This window comes from Cupressus sempervirens, chromosome 9 (genome assembly GCF_028749045.1).
Source record: "Cupressus sempervirens isolate cs-2001-9-10 chromosome 9, ASM2874904v1, whole genome shotgun sequence".
In the NCBI taxonomy this organism is placed as follows: Eukaryota; Viridiplantae; Streptophyta; class Pinopsida; order Cupressales; family Cupressaceae; genus Cupressus; species Cupressus sempervirens.
In genome coordinates this window covers 601550492-601567206 of record NC_143126.1, presented here as the reverse complement: position 1 = coordinate 601567206, position 16715 = coordinate 601550492, and the positions used below count along the sequence as shown (strand labels likewise).

Here is a 16715-nt window from a genome sequence, read left to right as displayed (position 1 = left end):
CTGGCCAACTTAGTTTGTTATGCTACTTTGTTGACTGTCTTGTAAGAAGTAATTACATTGAATATTGTATTATTTTTTACAAACATAAGTTGTTAAAAATATTATGAAAAGAACAATATTAATTAAATTTATTTTATATTTTTTTAATAATGTCTCTAGATAGAAAACATGTATTGTCTCTCTAGAGACAACAAATATAAAAGAAATATCGTCTCCAAAGAGATGAAAGTGAAATTGTCTCTAAAGAGATGAGATTACCTTTGTTTCATTTTGTCTTATAGAGACAATATTTTAAGACATATTTAAAGACACTCGGTTAAAGATGATATTTGAGATGATACACAACTTTTTAATTGTCTTACATTTAGACAATTGATTAAAGATTTGTCTCAAAAAATGTCTTTAAACTAGTGTTGATTGTATTTTAGTATATTGGTATATTAATACATTAATATTTTTTTTAATAACTAAACATTTATAAAATAAATAGCATTAAGATGTAGAGATTTTGGTCCTAAATAATCATAAAATAATTGTACTAGATTTTAGTCTAATAACAACATATTTTAATAAAGATATAATTATTTATATTATATTTCTACCTTTTCATTTTTTATTATACCCTTTTTCACAAATAGTATATTTCAATATATACATTAATTAATTGTCATCTTTCACAAATTAAAATATTTAAAATTTAATATAATCAAATACTATAGCGATTAGTGATAAAATTAATATTTACAAACTCAAAAATATTTATTTTCATACAATGTTATTTTTTAAAAGTGAATGCTAAAATTTTCATTTTTGATAGTGCTTCCAAAAAAATGGCTCTTATAAGACTCCAAACATAAGAGCCAATCAAGTTCAAGTAAAATATTTTAAAGAAATTTAGATGTTAAAAACTCATATATAAAAAATCAAAAAATCAAAACTTAAATTTAGAAGAAAAAATAATTAGATATGTAAAAATTAATCACTAGATATGTTGAACTGATTACTATAGTATAAGCCATACAGAAAATACAATAAATTAGGATTCTTATATATATAAATGAAAGATACATTTCTAATTATTCCAATATAATTCCTTTTAAGTTCATTATTTTTGGTTGGGTGTTTTGAACGATTAAAGAGCTTTGTAAATGTACTGGAATTTCATATCAAAAGCAATGGTGTGAGATTGAATAGGTTTGAATCTATTATTGTTGGATCTCTTGATTGGATTCTTATATATTTCCATCATGATTTTATGTGTAGAGTGGATTGAATTATATTTGCTCCAACTTAATTAATAATAATAATTAATCATAATAAATAAAGAATAATAATAAATATTAGTTTCCATTTCTTATTTAAGTAAAAAAGATATTAAATTATTATAATTAATTATTTCAATTATAGTATAATTGCAATTAATTAACAAATGTTGGAAGATTTAAAATAAATGTTTCAAAATGTGAATTGTTGCACTAATTTATTTAGTGCCTATTTCGTATATTTGGTTGATGGAATAGGAATAAGAAATTAAGAATATGTCTTCTATTTTAAATAAAAAATTTAAAAATTAGATATTATACATAAATTAGAAAATTGAAATAAGTATGGAGTGGCACATACTTATCTTATAGTTTTTATACTAATTAAAAATTAGAATTTAAATAACAAATTTAATACTACATCCTGATGTTGGTGATAAGTCTGAAGGTCTGCCAAGGTCTATGAAAGGGTTGTATGGTAATGCTAGCATAATATTGAAGGAGATTGGGACTATGAAAAAAAAAATTTAGGTAGTTGGAAGGGGATATTCAAGCACTTTTGAAAGAGGTAGAGCAAGTAGGAAAAGTGGCTCATGGTGAATGCACACTTGGACAACATATTGATAGACAATTAGAGGTGATTGAGAATGAAGAACAAGTCAAAAACCTCATGCAAAAGATCCTACAGATAGAGGCAAAGAATAGGGTGATGGACAAAGTGTTTAATGTCAACCAATGGAAGAATGCAAAACTAGAAGCCAAGATGGGCAATTTAGAAAAATTGGTTAAATAGATTGCTAACAATGTTAGCACTCTGCTGAAGAAAGTGGAGAATGAGAAAGGTTAGAAATCCCCTAAGGTTGTTGATATTTAGGGTCCCATCACACGTACCAAGGCTCATTCAAAGAAGATTGAAGAAACGAGCAAAATGGATGAGGTCAAGGCTGTGGCTGAAAATGTACACATCCTTGTGACTAGGTGCTTGACCTAATCAAGTCTTCTTAGCTAGCCTTTTGCTATTTCTTTTGCTATCTTTTTGCTATCACTTTCAATAGTGTATTTTTTGGAGGTCTATTTCATGCTTTCTCTGGTTAGCTCTCCCTATAGATTTCTTCTTTGTTTCTATCATATTTTTTTAAAAAGGTTTCAAGTCCTTATATGAATTTACAAATTTTAATTTTAATTAAAATAAATTCTAAGCATCTTATGTAGAAAAAAATTGATGAACGGAAAGATTGTATAATATAAGTATATATAATATTTTAACTGAATAAAAGATTAATTTGCAAAATAAAATGTTAAATTATAATATTAATTTTATTTTTAAAGTATCAAACTATCATGTTTTACAATCATAACTCTTAAAAATCAATTTAAAAATCTTGTTTCAAAGGAAGAATTATAATGGATAATGCATGAAAATTAGCTTACAAGTACTAATAACAAGTTATAATAGTTTGTTGATTAAATTGTATATTTCTACTCCTTAATTTATTGAGAAGATAGAAAGCATGAAAGAAACTTAATAAATGTGATTGTGAATATATATATATATATATATATATATAAAATCTTTTGCCAATGTATTAAACCATTTATCATAACAATAATAAATAAAGAATATCAAATAATTAAATAAATAAACTACTCCCCACAAGCCTCTGAGCGGTTTTCCCTCAACCACCCAAACAAAACAAAATCTATATGAAAAAAGGTTGCTTCCATTCTATATAGTTATTTATCTTAGGGTCCCATCAATAAATAGATTTTTATAATCATATGATCTTTGAAGTGAATATATAGGACAGTCAATATGACAAGATAGCTTGTACATCTTAAGACTTAATACTTAGTTGATGCTCGTCAAAGAATATCAAATAATTAATTAAATAGACTACTCCCCACTACCCTCTTAGGTGTTTCCACTCAACCACTCAAACAAAACAAAATCTATATGAAGAAAGGTTGCTTCCATTCTATATAGTTATTTATCTTAGGGTCCCATCAATAAATAGATTTTTATAATCATATGATCTTTGAAATCAATATATAGGACAGTCAATAGGACAAGATAGCTTGTACATCTTAAGAATGGAGCCTTAGTTGATGCCCATCAAAGAATATCAAATAATTAATTAAATAGACTACTCCCGAGGAGCCTCTCAACGGTTTCCCCTCAACCACCCAAACAAAACAAAATCTATATTAAAAGAGGTTGCTTCCATGCTATATAATTTTTTATCTTAGGGTCCCATCAATAAATAAATTTTTACAATCATATGATCTTTGAAGTCAATATATAGAACAGTCAATAGGACAAGATAGCTTGTACATCGTAAGAATCGAGCTTTAGTTAGTACTCGTCATTAGATAAGTTTGATGTTGATTTCTCTTAACATTATGATAGAGCTCTACGAAAAACAGCTACATCATTTTTTGTGACAAAGAGATTAACATTACACTGCATCAAGCAATTTAAAAACAGGTACATCAATTGTTGATCGGTGGTGCCCAATTCGATGGCGGATGCAGCAGCTCTAGTGGTGTCACGGCACGAGCATCCTCTTCATTGGCTTCCTCCAGGCCAACGCTTCGCCTGCAGCGGATGCAAAGAAGAGGGAAGAAACGGGTGTTTTATATGCACACTTCCATCCTGCAACGATTTCGTGCTGCATCCAGAGTGCGCCCAACTGCCACGTGTGTTACAGATTCCAATTCACGTTTCGGAGGACTTGGATTTCCGCTCAGGGTCTAAAATCCGAGGCCACAACTGCAGCGCCTGCCAGAATACCATCAGAGGTTTCCTCTTCAAAGCTCCACGTAGGCGCCGATCCGTTGCCCTGTTGAAACCTAGCCTGAGATTCCATCCCACTTGCATCACGCTTCCCCTATATTTCACCTTCACCCAGCATGCCCATCCTCGTCTAAGACTCGTCAAGGACAAGGATGGAGATTACAATTGCAGATTCTGCTCTAGGCTATGCCGGGGCTGGCGATATGACTGCCAGCGCTGCGGTTATACCCTGGACTTGCTCTGTGCTAAACTTGATATGCACGGCCTTCTGGAGCATCGGGTTCAAAACCCATCTATTCCACAGCAACGGAATCGGATTCATGTTAATCCAACTGCCGCGGTTAGTTGTTTTGGAAGAATTGCAGGAGCTATTGGCGGTGGCGTGCTTGGACAAGTTATCGCTAGTGCTATTGCATGATTTGTACTCCCTATTCTTCACTTGTATTACATGTGTGTTTGGATATATTGACCTAAATAACCCCCACTTGCTGAAGGACATTTGATGAAATGTTTTCATCGAGCAACATACTATTTTGTACAGAAATCTGTGTGAAAGATGAAACTATTTCTGATTTCTGGTATTTTAATTTTCAGATTTGTTGTTTGGCAAATTGTTTTGTTAAAATAGGGCCGGTAAATATAAGTTTTGCTTCAAGCTGTACAATAAATAGGAATTTGTGAACTATTTCGTAAATTTCTGTTTATGGAGGCTTTCAAAATAATTAATATCACTAACACTCTTTTCTAATTTATACCACTGATTATATCAAAATTTACAATATTCATTTAAGAATTTCTATTCAAATTCTTTTTTCTCTTTTTTTGTGACTATCTAAATTCTTTTTTTTCACCTAATATCAAAATGTCATATTCCAATAATCTTCATATCTGCTAACACTTGTGGCAATCATTGAAAAAAATCGATTTAATTCTTCAAAATAAGAAACATTATCTTTGTGCAAAATCACTTTCTCTGAATGTCTTGCTAGACAATGAATCAGATTTACTCAAACCATTTGTTATCCTCCTTCAATCTTTGAAATATTTCTATCATACCTGTAATCTTCTACCACCTCAATCTATAGTCCCATCCACAATCCATTTTTATGCAAGCCACAATAGAATTCTTCTTGCACTCTCTATTCCAACATGTCTTATCACAATGATTCTTCAAACCACAAATATTGCATGGATGTAGATCCCAATATTTATCTTTCATATGCCATTTCCTATTTCAATGTGAACATTCTATAGTCTTCATTCTTTTTATTGATTCACTTGAACCTATATTTATATTTCTATTACCTATAACATATCCAAGACCTTCATATTCTAGCCTAACTGTAGGTGATGAGATTCCTTATTCCTTTCTCATGCTTTACTAGACCTATAGCTTTGAAACCTATTCTTTTCATAATCTTCAAACTAACAGCAGTTAGATTATGAATCCCTTCCTTTCCGATGTCAAATTTTTCATGAGTATGGTCATTTATAGTGTTAGTGTCCTCATAACTTGACTTCCAAAGGAGTGGATGGTTCTACGACCGACAATGCTAGTGGTTTGGCAAATACTATAGGGAAAGGACAACCTCAGATGGATAATACAACCAAGGGGAAGAATCAGCAAGATGCTACAGGAAAGGAAAATTCTCCAATGCAAGATAAGGATGGATTTATCCTTGCTCACCCACGAGCTAAGAGGCATGGTCAGAAGAGGCCTTTGAAAGATAGAATATCTGATTCGAGTTTTAATCACTTCGAGATGCTGGATAGTATGGTTCTGGAGGAGGTTATATCTCCTATTGTCTCTTCTAACATAGTTTTTCCAGATGAGGGACTTGTACCTAATAACGCTTGTGGGGCATCCCAAGTTGTGGTATATCAAAATTGTAAGGCCGTTGTAGCTCTTATGTCAGATGGTTTGGTGACACTTGTACTGTCAAAGGATAATGACATTGTTCTAGCTGACTTGGTTAAGGTTGTGCTAGCATCAAGTAAAGGTAAGGGGTCTCCTCTCCCCTTGGGGTTGATGCATAGACCCTTTAAGCAAGTTTCCTTTATTCCTACTTTAAGGAATGGGTGCAAATCATACCAAGAGAAGATTAAACTGATAGCAGATATATTGATAGAGTCTGGGTCAGTGAAACCATTGGATGTTCATTTTTCCCATTCTACTCAATGATGTTTATTCTCTCATGGAATGTTAGGGGGTTGAATAGCATCCCTAGACAAAAGGCTATTCAGAATCTGGTGGTTGATCACTCTCCTAATTTTTTTCTATCCAAGAGACTAACCTCTCTATGGAGTCTATGGTCCAACATGCCTCTAGCATTTGGACTCGTGGGCAATACCAGTGTGTTGGGGCTATGGGTAGTGCTGGTGGTTGTTAGTGTAGTTTTTAATTTTTCCTATTATGCTAGGTTTTTCCTACACTTTTAATAATCTCACTTAGGTTAATAAAGCATGTCTTATTAGGTGAATGGTTGTGAGGTATCACCTTCCTACATGTGAGCATCCATTAGCTATCTTGGAAAGATACTTTGCTATCTTTAGTCCGATAGATGTTTGCTCCTCATTGGTTGGTGTTGCCACCTCCTCCCTCTTCCTAGCCTATATAAGCATGCTACCTAGCTTGTATTTGCATCTCTTATTTTTGCATCCTCTTAATGCTATTTTTCTTCCAGCATTTGCATTACTCTCTTAGAGACTAACTCTATGATGCTATTTTGATTTTGTATCATTTGCATTCATAGTTTAGATATTTATTCTTTGCACTAATTTTTTGAGTTATTAATCTTTTCAGATTCTAACATGGTGTCAGAGCTTTTCTATGTGCAAGAGTAGATTTTAGTTTCCTTATTTGAGAGATTCAGGGGGGGCTAATAAACATTATTGTAGTTTTTTGAAAAATGAAGTATGCTCTTCTCTTGCATCTTTGGATGATCCTAAGAATCAAAAAAGTTTTGACAAAAATGGTTTTTCTCTGAGGTTTCAATCTCAAATCTAACAACCAACTTGCATATTTGGAGTTGTTTTTTGATTTTCATGCATGAATTCTTCAGAAATTGCAGATTCTCAGCTGTGACTATGCACGGTTCTCATTTTAGAAACTTCGCAGGATCATAACTTTCTCATACGACCTATGTATCGAGGCGATTCTTTTTTTGAAAGTGCATGATTTTTCGAGTAGATCACAGTGGTACTATTTTTTTCCTTGATTATTGTGCCCAAGTTTCACTTTTAGCATATGCTCTTCATGAGGAGGCCCTGTCGATTTTTCTTCCGTAACTTGAGCATACGGACGTATTTTTTTGATCCAAAAAATGCATTGGAAAGGTGGTTCTGAGATGGAGATGATGTTATAGGTTTTTTAAATTTTTACTATAGTCTAGTTGCCTATTTTAGTAGTCAAATCCAGATGTTCTATTTTGCCTTCTGAGAGCCATATCTCGCTCATTCGGACTCTTTTCTGGGCTCACCAGATATCGTTGGAAAGCTAGTTCTATGAGTTATTCAGTTGTAGAGGTCTTTTATCCAGATTATGCTCCAAGTTCTTTCTCCTTCAAGTTTTGCACTTTCACACTCTAGCGGATTACTTGGATTCTACAGGTCATGGAATCTCTTCTTCTATTTTTTTGGCTCACTCTTCTTTTTGACTTCTGAGCATTGTATGCTTCTATTCTGTTGCATTCTTTTTTCTATAAATGTACTGAGATAAAGTGCCTACTGTTACATATCTGGGATCTTGTACACCTTTTGTTTGTTTGTACTCGCACTCAGTTATAAAGTGCCATGGGGGGTCATGATGTTTTGCCATTTTGTGCTCATCCACCTTTGTCAAGTGAATTTTTCTTCCACGACATTAGCCCATGCAATTTGTCGATGACACCACCCTTTATCCTATGCTTGTACTTCTATTGCACTGTTGGTGTTCCTAATTCTTCTTCTTGCAGATGTTTTTGGCATTGTATTTCAGTGTTCCTATCACCCCTCTCCCTGTTCAACATTATGGGGGGGTTCACTTGTTGGCTCTATTGCTTCCTTGGTTCGGTTGAGTGATCTACATATTCAATTTTTGTTCCTATGTACTAGGCGGATGCAGTGGCTAGGCACCTATGCATTTCAGTGAGATGGTTCATCTACTATATAGACACTCATTCATTCCTACCTTTGGAGGTCACCTCTTTTATTGATCAGCTCTTCAAACTTTATCTATTTCAATGGAGGTTCCAGCAGTTTCTTCTGACAGTGTTTGTAGCTTTATGCTTCAGAGATGCTTCATGCTCTTTTTTGTTCCTCTCTTTGGGAAATTTCCTAGATTGGAGGCTTAGTTTCCTTCATCTAGTTCTTTTTCTTGTATTGGGTACCTGATCAGGCCTTGTTGCCGGGACCCATTTTCCTGCTTTCATAGCTTTGCTAGGTTAGCATCCACCTAAGCTTCACTTATGGGGGGGTGTTAGTGTAGTTTTTTATTTTTTCTATTTTGCTAGGTTTTTCCTACACTTTTAATAATCTCGCTTAGGTTAATAAATCATGTCTTATTAGGTGAATGGTTGTGAGGTATCACCTTCCTACATGTGAGCATCCATTAGCTATCTTGGGAAGATACTTTGTTATCTTTAGTCTGATAGACGGTTGCTCCTCATTGGTTGGTGTTGCCACCTCCTCCCTCTTCCTAGCCTATATAAGCATGCTACCTGGCATGTATTTGCATCTCTTGTTTTTGCATCCACTTAATACTATTTTGCTTTTAGCATTTGCATTACTCTCTTGGAGACTAAATCTATGATGCTATTTTGATTTTGTATCATTTTCATTCATAGTTTAGATATTTATTCATTGCACTAGTTTTCTAGGTTATTAATCTTTTCAGATTCTAACAGTGGTTTAGCTATCTTTTGGGAACCATAGAAAATTTCTCCCCTTGGCTGGGTGTCTTCTCACTCAGCTCTCTCTATGGTGGCTTTTGGTTTAGACTTAGGAGAGGTAATCATGATTACTAATGTGTATGCGCTTGTTGATTTTTTGGGAATGGAGGAACTTTGGAGGCATATTCAATATGTTAGAAATTGTCACCCTTTTCATCCTTGGGTGTTAGCAGGGGACTTCAATTCAATTTTAAGTCTAGAGGAGAAGCAAGGTAGTTTGGCTAGATTGGGGCCTTCTTTTGCTCTTCTTTAGTAACACATATCACTTTTTCATCTCTCTAATATTAAGCCTTCTAATGGTCTCTATATTGTAATAATCGAAGGACTGGGGTTGGTGCTATCTCAAAAAATCTAGACAAATTTCTTGTTTCTTGTTTCTAGGTCAGTGGTATCCTTACTCTCTCTTTAGAAATCCTAGATTAAAGGGGTTCTAATCATTGGCAAATCAAATTTTCTGCTATTGGGGCTTGTATTCCAACGTGTCCTTCTTTTAAGTTCTAGTTGATGTGGCTTCATGACTCCTCTCTTCATGATTTTGTTTTATGTTGGTGGAAAGATGGTGCTCCTACATATGATACTGCTATGTTCTCATTTTCTAAAAGCCTTCGATATGTTAAAAGGTAGCCCAGGATAAAGAAAAGACAATGTTTTGGGAACGTTCACTCTATGAAGAGGCTTGGTGAAGAAGATCTTGATGTCATCACAAGGCAGATTCAAGATCAAGGTTTCTTAAAGGATCTTGGAAGGGTTGAATCCCTTGCTTCTAGAGCTCTAGGAGAATGAGAAGTTTGAGAGGAATTTTTTGGAAGCAAAAGGCTAGAGTTGATTGGCTCCAGGAAGGTGATCAAAACACTACTTTTTTACATAAAATGGTGCAATCTCACTAGAATTAGAGCAATTTCTCTTCTTTGGTTAATTCTCAAGGTATCAAACTGAATTCCTTGCCAACTTTGTTCTAAGAGGCTACTTGGTACTTTTCTACCCTCTTCTCTAAGGACTCCCCTCCTGCTGATAATGAAGAAAATATTATTTTGTCTTGTATTCCTCCCCTCATCACTCAAGAAATGAATGATTATCTCATATGACAAATATCTTTTGAAGAGCTCGAGGAGGTGGTCTTTGGCATGCCTAAGGGGAAGGCTTCTAGTCCTGATGGCTTTCCAATTGAGTTCTTTTAGGAATTTTGGGACATCATTAATCATGATTCTAGGAAGCAAATGCTTTGGGCATTCAATTCTACTTTCTTGACTCTTATTCCAAAAAGAGAGGGTACTAATCAAGTGGAGTTTTTTAGACCAATTGCCTTATGTAATGTGGTTTACAAAGTTATTAGTAAGTTGATTGTTGAGAGAATAAAAAAGTTGTTTTTGATTATTATCTCAGAAGAACAAGGTTTTTGTTGTTGGAAGACAAATTTTGGACAGGGTGGTTATTGTTATTGAGGCTATTCACTCTATAGCTACTTCAATGGATAGAGAAATGTTTCATAAGATAGATATGGCTAAGGCCAACGATAGAGTTAAATGGAGTTTCCTAAGGAGTATTCTTCTTATCTTTGGCTTTAGCTTTGACTAGGTGAGTTGGATTATGAGTTGTCTCTAGAGGCCTTCACTAGGGTGACCCTCTCTCCCCATATCTATTCATCATCATGGCTGAAGGCTTGGGAAAATTCATTAAGTATTAGATGTCCCATAAATCTATTTAGGGGTGGTAGTGGGGTAATGGTTTACCTACTCTTTCCCACCTTTAATTTGTTGATGATTCTTTTCTTGGGGGTCTTTCTAGGATCATGGAAGTTGAAGCCTTTTGACACACTCTAGATATTTATTTGGCAGCTTCAGGCCAAAAAGTTAATGAGCACAAATCTTCCATTTACTTTTTTAAAGCTCCTAATTATATTTAGCAAAGGATTGCTGGTATCTTGCGGTTTCAAATTGGGTCACTTCCTTTGACTTATCTTGGCATCCCTATTGTCGATTCTAGGCATCCAAGTCTCTTGTGGCAAAATTTGATTACCAAGCTTCAAGATAAGGTAAATCATTGGACTCATAGATGGCTTTTGACTATTGCTTGAGTTACTCTTCTTTAATCTATTATCCAAGCTCTTCCTACTTATAGAAGCATGGTTCAAGTTGCTCCTGTTTACTTTCTCAAGGAGTTTGATGCTCTTTCTTGATAATTCCTTTTGAGTGGCAATTTTTGTAGCACTAAATGGAGCTGATTAACTCAGAGACTATTTGTACGCCTAAAAAGGAGGGTGATCTTGGTCTTCGATCAACTCTCTTGAGTAGTCAAGCATTGGCTACTAAGCTTTATTGGTGATGGTGCTTTGGACAACATCAACTTTGGGCTCATATTATCACCCATAAATATTTTCATGGTGTTGATCCTTGCTCTATTTCTGCATTTCCTCTTGAAGGTCGTGGCTCAATGGTCTAGCATACTTTGAAGACTAGTGTTGTGTTAGTCAAGAGAGGTCTGTTATAGATATGTAAGGGGGGTTCTGAGGCTTTGTTTTGGTCTGATGCTTGGGATGGATTCCCATCCATATTATCCATGTACCCTCATCTTCAAACCCTTTGTGATTCTTTTCATGCTGTTAGATGGGATAAAGTGGCTCATTACAAGAATCCTAATCAATTGGGACCTGTTGTTGGTTACAAATGGATCGTCAAGAGCTTTCTTAGATTTTGGCCTCTAGAGAGTGTTCCTCTTTGCTAGGTCTAGATGTTTTGGCTTGGGGATGCACCTTATCTAGTAAATATCATGTCTCTATTGGGTATCAAGAGATAACTAGACAACTATTTAGGGATGTTGAGGTCCCTTGGTCGAAGCAAGTTTGGAATAAAGTTTCTTGGTCCAAGTGCAATTTTTTCATGTGGCTAGTGGCTCACAATTGCTGTCTTATGTGGGATAATCTTTGTAAACATGGATTTCAGGGCCCCTCTTATTGTGTTTTGTGTGGTAATGGGGAGGAGTCTGTCTCCCATATGTTCTTCCATTGCTCCTTTTATACTCAGCTATGACACCTTTGTTGGAGTGCTTGGGGTTGCTCTTGTAGGCATGCTTCCTCTTTGCCTGAGTTCTAGGCCCACTTGGGCAGTGATCCCTCCAAGTCTTCTCCTCTCCATGCTACTTGGATTGCTGACCCATCATTTATACTTTGGCATATCTGGTTGGAGAGTAATCGTTGAATCTTCCAAGATGTTCGGCTTGGTGTTATGCATATTTGGTGGAAGATCTCACATTCTCTTTAGGAAACTATTCAAGTGAAGTGTGTGCTAGATGGGGGTATGGATCTAGTTGATCTTGCTATATGAAATCATCTCAATTTTCATCTTCAAGATGGGGTTGTAGCTCAAAGGTATCCGAGAATGACTAGGCAGCCTCAACATCAGAGGAAAGTTTAGGTGAATTGGGATGGGCATTGGACTCCTCTTCCCCATGGAGTTCTAAAGACTAACATTGATGGTTCTTCTCGAGGGAATCCAAGCCCTATTGGTATTGGGAAAGTGGCTCGTTGTAGTTTTGGTGATGTTAAATTCTTTTTCTTGTTACATGTGGGTGATTAAACTAACAATCTCATGGAAGCTTAGGCTATTTTATATGTTGTAGAACAATGTTGCTTGTGGGGATGGAGCAAGATTATCGATGAGTTTGATTCCCAAAAGGTGGTGAACTTGCTTTCCTCATAGGAGCTTGAGGATGTTAGTTGGTAGCTGGCCACTATTGTTAATTAGATTAATCTCTTTTGTACCGCTTTTGAGTTCATTAGGTTTACTTAAATTCCTCGTGAATGGAACAAAGCTATTGATTGTTTAGCCAAATGGGCTTCTAGTCATGCTCCGGGCTGGAGTATTATGGATAGGGGGCAACTTCGCTTTGAGATGGTGCAAGAATTTGATGAACTTTTTGCTCAAGGTAGAGATCCTTGTTGTATTTCTTTCTATTGTAATAAATTTTTACCCCTCTTTTTCAAACTAGCATTGTCGTTAAAATAACTGGAAGTTTTGTCAGTACAATTTTGATGTTCATTATTGCACTTTATTTTTACAAACAACTTCAACAAAATCAAACATATTAAGTGATCTAAATAAATATCATCTATATTGAATGAAGCATCACTTACTAATTTCTTTTACTTTTAATTTTCATTAATTCTACCATTTCTTTCTTGTATAAATTATTCTCTTCTAACTTCTTCATCTTTTATCTAGACCATCAAGGGACTTTACTCTTTCTTCTAATTCTCCATTTTTTATATTAATCTTATCAAATAATTTTAATTTCTCTTCTAACTCCTTATTTTGCTCTCTAAGTCTGCATGATTCCTTCACCTACCAATTATGTGTCATTTCCACAAATTTTAACCTCTTTTTATCTCTTCACTTACCTCCTATATATAGACCACTAACTTCATTTTTTTTAAATTGACTTTTCTTCTCTCATTTGGTTTCTTAATTTTATATATAGCAATATTTCATTTTCTTTCTTCAGCTTTATTAGTTCTTCTTCTAAGTTATTTGTCTTCTCATATTATATGACAGAAAAATAATGTGATGCTTTTTATGATTCAATTTGGAAAATGAAAAACTCATCCATTAAAAGGAGAAAACTTATAAAAAAAAAAAAAAAATCATATAATAGGAAAAAAATATATATAAATCATATAATGAAATTTCACAGTATAGAATTATTATGCACATTCTATACAAAGTTGGGAGACTTAGAATACTTTTCACACAAATTATCAATGGAGTTGTACGAATAAATATTACCTATGTGTTCATGTGTGCTTCGTGTAGGTCAATTTTGTCTTGCAAAGGCAACAAATATAGAAAAGCCCAACAGGATCAAAGGAGAACTTAAAGAGATAAGAAATTTCAAGAACAATCTCTTTGTAGCAACATTATCTTCCAACATTTTTATTTTCTCTTCTCAATCTAGTTGAAGATGACATTTTGATAGGCACAATAGACAAGGCATGACTTTTCTCAATATTGTTGTTATTATAATGAAGAATACTAAGGTCTATCCATGTTGTTAAATATCTTCTTGAAACTTTAAATTGCAATAGAGAAGTTGGATTTGAACACTCTCTTCCACTTCACAAATTTCATGTATTTATGTTTTCTACATCCCATATTTAGACACTATTATTTTCTTTCCTTCTCGTATGTTTTCATCTTGATTTGGGCGGCACCAGCTATGGTGCAACTTATTTGCACTGGCCAGCTGCCCCAACTTCTGTCGCTGCCCAACTTCTACACGATGACCACCCCATGTATTGACATGACCTTACTGATAGTTTTTAAGTTTTACTTGAGTATCCAATTAAATTTATGTCGTATAAAATACTTTCACCAGTGTCTTATAAAATACTTTCATGCCATTTTTTTTTTAATATTTAAATAATTAAATTGAAGTAGTTATATAATAATAAATAATATTTATAAAATACTTTCATGCCATTTTTTTTTCAATATTTAAATAATTAAATTTAAGTATTTATTATATAATAATAAATAATATTATAATTTTTAAGAAATTAGTATAATAATATTTTCTAAGTAAATTTAAGTTTGAAATTATATATTAAATTGGTAAAGTTTAAATATAATTTAAAGCTACATTTTATTTTTCTAATTTAATATCTTATTTTATAAATGTTTATTAAAAGAAAATTATGAATTTTTTTTATATAATTAAATTCAAAATTTAATTTAGAATTTATATAAATATATAAATCTAATGTTACGTTAAAAAGTTTACCAGGCGCACTGCAGTTTATAGGGGGGCTGTGTTGCACCGATTCCTGCAGTCTAAAAAAAAAAATGTTACTTTTTTAAAAAAATATTGTTGTAATTTTTTAATATTATGTAGTATTAGCTCATGTAGAACAATGTAGAAATAAAAATTTATAAGGAAATTAAATTATTTAAATTTTTTAAAAATTCTTATAGAGAGAGGGCATAAGTAAGACTATTTGAATTCATTCTATATACACAACTTTTTTAACTTCATTATTTTCTTATACTTTTTATTTTTGGAACATATCGATCTCAAATCATTACAACAAAAAGATAAATCAATCAATATAAAATCATTGTTATTTTTTAAAATATTTTTTTTCAAATTTAATTTTGACCTATAATTAAAAAATTAATTTTTAAAAATTGTATTATTAAAACATAAAACATTTAATTTATTAATATTTTGTTATTAATGTATGAGATAATGTTAAAAGAAATAAGATGAATGAATATATTTATATTTACATAAAATATAAATATAGTTATAAAATATTTTTAAAATAACTTTTTAATTATAACTCAAAATTAAATTTAAAAAAATTATTTTAAAAAATAACAATGATTTTATATTGATTAATTTATTTATTTTTTAATGATTTGAGATTGATATGTCTCAAAAATAGAAAGTATAAGAAAATAATAAAGTTAAAAAAGTTGTCCATATAGAATGAATTCAAATAGTCTTACTTATGCCCTCTATAAGATTGTTTTTTTTAAAAAAAAATTTAAAATAAATTTAATGAATGGATTAAGAGAAAATATGACGAAGGATTTTTTCTTAATCCATTCATCTTATTTTTTTGTATAGTCTTATTATTAAAAAAATTAATGAATAAGATAATGTTAAAAGAAATAAGATGAATGAATATATTTATATTTACATAAAATATAAATAAAGTTATAAAATATTTTTAAAATAACCTTTTATTTATAAGTCAAAAATAAATTTTAAAAACATTATTTAAAAAATAATAATAATTTTATATTGATTAATTTATCTTTTTTATTAATGATTTGAGATTGATATGTTTCAGAAATTAAAAAGTATAAGAAAATAATGAAGTTAAAAAAGTTGTCTACATAGAATGAATTCAAATAGTCTTACTTATGCCCTCTATAAGATTTTTTTTGAATTTTAAATAAATTTATTTCATTATAAATTCTTATTTCTACATGAACTAATATTATATAATATTAAAAAATTATAATATTTAAAAAAAGGTAACATTAGATTTATATATTTTCTAAATTAAATTTTGAATTTAATTATATATAAAAAATCATAATTTTCTTTTAATAAATATTTATAAAATAAAATATTGATAAAAGATATTAAATTAGAAAAACAAAATATAGCTTTAAATTATATTTAAATTTTATCAATTTAATATATAATTTCAAACTTAAATTTACTTGGAAAATATTATAATACTGATTTCTTAAAAAATTATAATATTATTTATTATTATCCTATAACAACTTCAACTTAGCTATTAAAATATTGAAAAAAAAACATGGCATGAAAGTATTTTATAAGACAATGCATAAGTAAGGACATGTCCGTACATGCGATGGTTATCGTATAGAAATTGTGCAGTGACAGAAGTTGGGGCAGCTGGCCAGGTAGCTAGTGCCGATTTGGGTAGGGGTTTGGCTATCAAGTGGGAGAAAGAATATTTGAAAATACCATTATTACGTTCAACTAATGGGAGTGCCACAGTACTACTAATAAAGGATAAGACAGTTTACAGAACTAAGCATATGGTTGGTTCATAATACCATCGATGCATCCATGAACGAGCTTTGTTAACAGAAAAATAGAAGTAGATAGAATATGGCTGGACCCCATCTTATCCACCTAAGCAATCAATAGCTTAGTGTGTGATGTTTAAGCCAAGCCATTATTTTGTCAAGTGCA

At 32.1% G+C, this 16715-nt stretch overlaps 1 protein-coding gene across 1 annotated transcript; it reads left to right on the top strand.

Moving 5' to 3' along the window:
* The first annotated feature begins 3781 nt into the window (after window positions 1-3781).
* Window positions 3782-4474, top strand: LOC149540118 (uncharacterized). Its single transcript, XM_089802655.1, has one exon. The coding sequence runs from the start codon at window positions 3782-3784 to the stop codon at window positions 4472-4474; it is 693 nt and encodes a 230-aa protein (XP_089658781.1).
* Window positions 4475-16715: the final 12241 nt, after the last annotated feature.

What these genes read in the sequence shown, in the direction of transcription:
- LOC149540118 (XM_089802655.1), top strand. Translation starts at nt 3,782, where the DNA reads ATGGCGGATGCAGCAGCTCTAGTGGTGTCACGGCACGAGCATCCTCTT.